The sequence below is a fragment of the Pyxicephalus adspersus genome, chromosome 9 (assembly GCF_032062135.1).
Source record: "Pyxicephalus adspersus chromosome 9, UCB_Pads_2.0, whole genome shotgun sequence".
NCBI classification, from domain to species: domain Eukaryota; kingdom Metazoa; phylum Chordata; class Amphibia; order Anura; family Pyxicephalidae; genus Pyxicephalus; species Pyxicephalus adspersus.
In genome coordinates, this window is record NC_092866.1 from 7,516,128 (window position 1) to 7,524,274 (window position 8,147).

Here is an 8,147-nt window from a genome sequence, read left to right on the forward strand (position 1 = left end):
CTCTTTCGCTCCCTCTCTCCCCACTCTCCCTCCCTCCCTTCCTCTCCCGCCCCCAATCCTTTCCTCTCTCTTGCAGTTCTGCCCTGGGATAGGTACAATGACATAAATGCCTGTAGGTGGTCTCTGTAAATAACAGGGGATTAGAATACTAATGATGAAGGCTCAGCTTTTTAAAAAAAAAAAAACTTTCCATGGAGAACACAATCCTTTCTCATCTTGAAAGTAAACACAGATCGTCCTATAAACCCTAAATAAACCCGATCACTGACACGTCCCAATCCCCTGCAGCCAAAAACAGGAAATCCCACTAAAGGTGTAATTGGGGGAGGGCAGTGAGGACAGCTGCCCAAAACGTAGAGAAGGCAGGGACACCAATGTGGTAAGGAAAATCCCCTGTTAGCTTTCTCAGATTGTCACCCCCAGAGACAGCTGTAAAACAATTTCCAATGGCAATTTATAAACCATATAGATCACTTTAGTAGGCTTTGTGGATAGCGGCCCTGAAGCAACACCCAAAATGTTTTCAGATCATAAAAATATCTTCGACGATCTATCCCATGCAGTACTACTTTTTAACCACTAGATGTCCTCAGTCTTACTAGTTAGATGACATCATCATTCAATTCTCTTCCTCGAAACTCAGGCTGTCATGGACCCGCCCCCAGCCAGTGTGAGAAAAGAAAAGCAGCTCAGTGATGAGCTCATCTCTCCATCACTCTTATTTCCCCTCCTATCAACATTCTCCTTGTCAGCACATGAATTAATATTAAATTGACAGCAGAGAAATGCGCCTATACTTCTCCATGCTATATGTAAAGAAAAAGCAATCATTGACTTTCTCACCAGAGGTCAAAGAGTGAGAAAATAACTAGCAAGCACACATGCCTATATAATGTACAGCGCTGCATAATATGTTGGCGCTATATAAATCCTGTTTATTATTATTAATAATAATAATAATAATAATAATAATAATACACTACCAACTAAACACCTGAAGAGATATCTAAAATATGCAAAGAAATGCACCTCTACATTTCCCTTTTATACAAATATATATCTATATGATAGTCATCCTTTATTTTCATTCTGATTACAGGTCAAAGAGTGATTTAAACACCTAATAAGATAATAAATAACAATAGTAAATGGAAGACAGCAGTGAAATGCACCCATACTTATGCTACATGTATGGAAAAAATGATCACTTTCTGACTAGAGGTCAAGGAGTGAATAATTAGCTACAATGAAGACATGCGCTAGCACTTAAAAACATGAAGGACTCTTTTTATAAATTATTCCCTTTTCAATTTTCCCCTTAAAATTCATTTCTTTCCTATTCATTTACTATCGTGACTGCTGTGCGCTTTTGATGATTGGCCACTAGATGGCAGAATGAGTCATTGTTTTATTAGGAAACCCGTAGAAAAATATGACCCTAAAATTCACCACTAGCGAATTTCAGAGGAATTGTCTGGGGGAATAGTTTATAAATAGAGCTTAAAGAGTCCTTTATAAATAGATATGATAAAATAAATTGAAAAGAGCAAAGAAATTCACCTAGATGTCTTTATTGTACATGGACAGTGAAAAGCATCCCTGACTTTCTGGCCAGAGGTCAAAGAGTGAAATAACTCCCTGAAAGCCCATATGCTCTAGTGACTATCACATGAAGGATTCAGACTCTGATGTCTTTTTTATTAACCCTCATCATGCTCTGAAGCACATCATTGACCCATTCCTCGACCCGCCTTCTCTTCCACCTCCTCTACGAGCCGTAGTCCGCCAGCCGCCGAGATCTGCAGCTTTGCAAAAACAGAAAAAAGCGTCTCTCTAATGTAGATTAGACAATGAGCACCAAAGCCCGGTTGCTATGGTTTAATGCAAATTCGCCCCTGAAACGCACTTCTGGTAAATAAGCCTCGGCGACTGAACGTGATTAAAGCAAACTCAAGCATAACACAAAAAAAAAAAATTCCTAACTTTGCTGACAAAGTAGTTGATCCTTTGAACATTCTCCAGCAGGCGTGAAAAAAAAAAATAAATATAAAAAAAAAAAAAAAAAGATGCCGAAATGAAAAGTGTCTTGTTATATATACATAATAAGCAGAATAAATCCATAATAAGTAGGAGGGAGATTAGACGGCAGAATGCGTTTTGGCGTCTTATCTGCGGTTAACGTCGTGTGATTCTGAATGCCATTTTTTTTGGGGGGGTTGGCGTACCTTGGAGCGCGTCGAGGGAAGCAATTCGCATCGTCTACGCACGCATTAAGTGGCTGCCTATTTCCTTCACTCGCCCGTGAATTTACATGAAAGCTCCATCATACCGCTAACTCCCCTTCCGACCAAGTGGCGAGGCCAAGCTCAAAGAAAGCTCATTGGAACATGCAGCAGTTCACTAGGATTGAAAAGCAAAATATGGTACAGCAAAGGGGTGAAGCTGTATAGAGAAATAGATGAAGGATGGGATTGTAAATGGAAGGTGTTTGTTGTGGTCACTAACGCGTTTCGCGGCTTTAATATAATCTTTTTTTCAGGTATTTCTCAGCTTGCTAGTGTCCGGCTTTGTACAAGGTTACATTTAAAAAACAAACTCCAGGCAGATATTAAAATACAAATGAATGCAGCTCATGCAATTCAAGTATTTCTTAAAGCAAGCAGGGTAGGCATCAGAATCTGACTTGTTATTAGTTTGTCTCAGGAGTGTAAGAATAGAAGAAGCACATAGAGCCAGTCAGTTCCTGTGCTTGCTGATAGATAAGAAAGAAGAGTGACTGAGAAATTGGCTAATCATTGATCTGCATCTCCTGTCCAATCACATGCTGGGGGTGGGTCCAGGATGGCCTGGGCTCAGGGGATGCAACTTAAGTACCAGTCGTTGATATGGTTTTTGACTTTGTACAGCACTGCGGATTATGTTGGCACTTTATAAAGGGGTATTCTAGTGGTAGAAATGAGTACTGCTGGGGGAATTTCTACATTGCAGGTGAAGATGGCAGCAACAGCTGGCTTTGGTATTTTATCTTGTAATAGACTTTTAATTTTTATCTTGTTATTCTCTGCTGGATTTGTGTTTGAAATAGTACAGGGGCCAATATGTTACCAATGATGACAATATATTTTACATAAGGACTTCTGATCTATAACCTTGATGGTCCCAATGATCTGCCAATGATACTTCATTGAACAAATGTGACTTTCTTCCCCAATGACAGTTTATGGGACAGGTGTGACTGTGTTAATAAATGCATGTCTATGGGACAGGTGTGTCTCACACTGATAATGCAAGTCTATGGGACAGGTGTGTCTCTCACTGCTAATGCATGTCTATAGGACAGGTGTGTCTCACACTGCTAATGCAAGTCTATGGGACAGATGTGCCTCACAATGATAATGCAAGTCTATGGGACAGGTGTGTCTCACATTAATATTGCAAGTCTATGGGACAGTTGTGTCTCACACTGCTAATGCAAGTCTATGGGACAGGTGTGACTGTGTTAATAAATGCATGTCTATGGGACAGATGTGTCTCACATTGCTAATGCAAGTCTATGGGATAGGTGTGTCTCACACTGCTAATGCAAGTCTATGGGACAGGTGTGTCTCTCACTGATAATGCAAGTCCATGGGACAGATGTGTCTCTCACCACCAATGCAAATCAAAAGGATATGTATGACTTACACTGCCAATGCAGGTCTATAGGTCTAGTATAAATCGTTTTCCCAATGATATTCAAGAGGACAAGTATAACTCGCCTCCTCACTGCAAGTATATAGGACAGATATGACTCTCTCTGGATATATGTATAAGGGATAGGTGTGATAGTCTATGGAACAAGTGTATTTCTTTCTCACAATAAAGGAACAGGTGTGTTTCTTTCTCCCAGTAACAGTCTATGAGACATTTGTGACTTTCTCTGTTAATGAAGGTGTCATTTTGTTTCCCAATACAGTTTATGGGGCAGGTGTGGTTATTTTACATAAAAATAGCCTATGGGACATTTATCACTCTCTTTCAATGAAGGGCTATAGTAAAGTTGTGATTTCTTTTCTCCAAATGGTCTATGGGACAGGTGTAATTTTGTCTCCCAACAAATCCTAGTAATGTGTGGGACAAGTTTGAGTCTTTCTCTCTGAATGCAAATGTATAGGACAGGTGTGACCCTCTCCTAATGATATTCAGTAGGACAGGTGTCATTCTATCCTAATGCTAGTCTAAAGCACAGGTGTCACTCTTTATGCCAATGCAAGTCTATAAGTAGGTTCATGTGGTTGGAGAACTAACCCACATTGGGGCAAGTGTCCTCATCTCTATTCCTTAAGTGGAGCAGGGGGTGCACATACACATTTCACATATTTCTGCAATAAGCAGCCATAAATCAAGCAATTATTTGTTTAGAATAAGTCAGAAAATCACACTGTTCCACCCTAATCCAGCCTGAATGTAGCCCTCAAAGAGTGGAATGGTTCTGTCTAACCAATAGCAATATATATGGGTTAAAGATAGAACCTGGTGGACTGAGTCACCGGCTGGCTTCCTTTGATACCCCAACACTGGGATCTTGCTTCTACAGTTCCAAGCTTTGATCTTGCCCACCTTTGTGTGTTCCCAGCTCCTCCTCTTATATTCTCCATCAAACATCTCACAAAAAACCCTGATAGGTGGTTACCTCTGCTGAATCCATTAAAACTGAAGCATCCATGCACTGACCCTTTAACCATTGCTGAGATAATCCTACGCATAACAATACAAAGGGGATTTGCTACAGATTTTGTTTCCATTACATTAAAGAGTTGCTCATGCAGCTGCATACCAGATTAGAAATGTATAGCAATTTTGGAAAATCAGACACATTTGCTTAACGTAGCATATGTTGGTAAAAATTGCCATTTTTAAGGGAAACATCCAACCAAAGGCGAGTATTACCAGTGTACCTCTAGCCAAAGAATAGGAAAGGGTCAAATCCCTGCCAGTTTATCTTTTTAGCTTTCTGTGGACCATTAATTTCCTGTCCCAGAGATACAAAAGAAAATAAGACGATATATTCCTAAAGTGAGCCAAATTCTCTTTTTAGGGAATTGTCCCCCGAAACAGCATTGACATTAAAAGATTTTATTTCATGTTTAGGGATTTTCATCTCATTCTAGAGGACAATGATCTCCTTTACAAAATGAGGGCAGGCAAAGAGTGTAACCCCAAAAAAGTTTTGCCTAGAAATACACTTTCAGCAACATTTTGATTTGTCGAGCTGTAGGAGGATCATCTGTGATATCACCCCATGATGTCTACAATGGCTGTTGCCAATTTAACGACCTTTAACCTGCAATATACTGCAAACTGGCACAGAATGGAACATAAAGTGTCAGTCCACCAAAAAACGATATAATAGATGGTGGAGAGCTAAACCTTCTCATAGTTTCTTTTATCTCACTGTGACTCTGTTGGTGAGATCTCTTCACTGATCTGTACAGCGTCCATGGCCACAATCAGGGATTCCCACTCTGCCTTTTGAATGTAGACATAATAAAAGGAATGAGAATACCTAAGGTGGACAGGAACCTATAAAATATCCAAGTTGGTCAACAACAGAGCAAGGAAATAATTAGGAGTTTTCTGCCTTGCTTTGGATACATTGTAGTTTTGGGGTTTTGAAGATGACAGTCTTTTTAATATTTCATTATATGGGATTTAACACAACTATGTCAAATATAGCAATTGATAGTACAAATGGAGATCTTAAGATACACAGTAAGAATTCAACAGGTGGCTCTGCCTACAACACTCCATCAATAAACATCACTTTTGCACTGACTGGCCCTTTAACCGGTTAAATAAAAATACTACATCCAGGTAAATTGCTCCACCGAATATTTAATACTATTTTTGGATTTTCATTCAAATTTCTGTTTCATTATGCATTTTTAGTAGCGTATGCCTTATATAAAAAAAACCTTCAAGCACTCTCTGATTATACTGATGTTATAGAGTTTAATGAAAGTTTTTTTTAATATTACAGTTTGACCATTATTAAGGATAATGATAGAAATGAGCCATATAGGACTCTAGCCAATGACTTACCAGCTCTCTCTTGCTCTTTGATGAGACATTCATAGTTGTCCTGAGATTCCCTGTCCAAGGTTCTGATCAGCAACACATCTCCAGTATCCTTATTCACAGCTACAGGGGAGTCCTCAGGGGATGGGGACACCAGCTCATACCAAGGAGAGTGGAGCTCTCTAGACACCAAGGTGGTGATGGTTGTGCCAACTGGGGTATCCTCTGGAACAGACACAGCTGAAAAGGAATCTGGTGACACAGGGGATCTTCTCAGCCGGTTCTGTTCCCAAGAACCATTCTCTTCTAGGTGGGTGGCAATGGTGGTATCTTCAGGAACTAAAACAACAGAGGAGTATGGAGACCATGAAGAACCTTCAGGTCTGCTCATGTCCAAGGTCTTTATCCTTTGAGAAGGTTCCATGTCCATGGTGGTAGAACTTGAGCTATCAGTTGGGACCTCATGGCTTGCAAAGGGATCTTGGGTGAAAGGGGATTGTTTAAGTCTCTGCATATTTGCAATAGAAAGGTCATTAAACCTATAGGACCTAGTAGTGGTATCCTTAGTAATGGTAGCCAGCACCTGACGCACTTCCAAAGGGGCACCAACAGTGGTACCACCAAGAAAGGGTACATCTGATGAGACAAAGGATCTTTCCTGGTTGTATCCTTCTGCAACCCCACTACTTATGGTCTGTACAAAGAAGCCACCAGAGATGTCCTCAGCAGTAGATAATTCAGATGAGACAACAAATAGGGATCGTTTCAGTCTAGTCACCTCTTCTTTATGCATTGCCCCAAACTTCTTCATCCTGGGGGAGATCTCTACTGCCAAGGGTGCACTGACCAAAGGGGGCTGCCCATGGTCCCTGGCAAATATAGTCAAGTTGATGCTTTTCTTAAGGTTCAGAATGGACTCCACCAGCACCACCTGGCCGGTTTTAGGGATGACAAAGAAGTATTTGCTGATGGGTTCTGCAAAGTAAACTAAATCAGCGTTGGTGCCCTGGTCGGCATCTTCTGCGCTGACCCTGTAGACCTCAGACTTGAGTCCTGTGGTCACATCCAGGCTGATCCTGGACAAGGTGGTGGGGCTGAACCTGGGGGCATTATCATTGAGGTCCAGGACATGGACAGTAAGCAGGGCTAGTTCTGTCACTGTGTGCTCAGGGGACAGGCAAAGTTTGCAGCATAGCCCCAGTCTCAGTATATATTTGGACCTGAGCTCCCTGTCCAGCTGCTGGGCAGTCCTGAGGGACAACTGGGCATACCTGTGGTGGAAATAGAGCTCAAAGTGAGAGTCATCTTCCCCCAAAAGCTTCAGGTGCCACTTCCTCCCTGCCACCTTGGAGCACCAGGGCTCTGGACTCAATCGGTTCAGGTAGACAGTCAGCCCGTTCACTTTGGTCCCTGCCGGCCGGTTCTCCTGGACTGACCCAGAGAATACAGGTCTCCTGTTCCTGGCTCCATCACTCTGAGCTACCAGACACAGTAGGAAGCAATGGAAGAAGCTGGTACTGTCCATTCTTGTGTGAGAAGAGAATGTTCCGGTGCTTTGAGGGGTTCTTCTAGCAGAACATGGTCCAGATGCTGAGGAGAGCGAGCTCTGAGCGCTGCTACATACAGAGTGCTGCGAGGACGGAACTCCGCCTGCAATTCCACGGACAGCCTGTGGGGGGAGAGTGAGCAAACAGCGCTCTACAGACGTGCGCTGGAGTGCTGGGGAGAATCTCTCTTCTTATGAATTCCTTATTTATCTATCTTCTATGTATTCCTTATTTATCAGTCTCCTATGTATTCCTTTATTTATCTCCTCCTATGTATTCTTTATTTATCTGTCTCACATGTTTTCCTTATTTATTTGTCTCCTATGTTTTCCTTATTTATCAGTCTCCTATGTATTCCTTATTTATCTATCTCCTCCTATATATTCCTTTTATATCTATCTATCTCCTATGTATTCCTTTATTTATCTCCTCAAATGGAATCATATTTATCTTTCTCCTTCTATGTATTCTTTTATTTATCCCCTCCTATGTATTCCTTATTTCTCTCCTATGTATTCCTTTATTTCAGTCATGTCAGTTCCC

The 8,147-nt window shown here is 41.3% G+C and overlaps 1 protein-coding gene across 1 annotated transcript in view; it reads right to left on the reverse strand.

The window, feature by feature from the left end:
- LOC140338289 (neural-cadherin-like) overlaps positions 1-7,825 on the reverse strand; it is a 76,909-nt gene extending 69,084 nt beyond the window's left edge. The window contains exon 1 of the mRNA XM_072422450.1: positions 6,082-7,825. Within this exon, the coding sequence (XP_072278551.1) occupies positions 6,082-7,582 (1,501 nt within the window). The 5' untranslated portion in view covers positions 7,583-7,825. The remainder of the gene's footprint in view (positions 1-6,081) is intronic.
- Between the last annotated feature and the right edge of the window lie 322 nt (positions 7,826-8,147).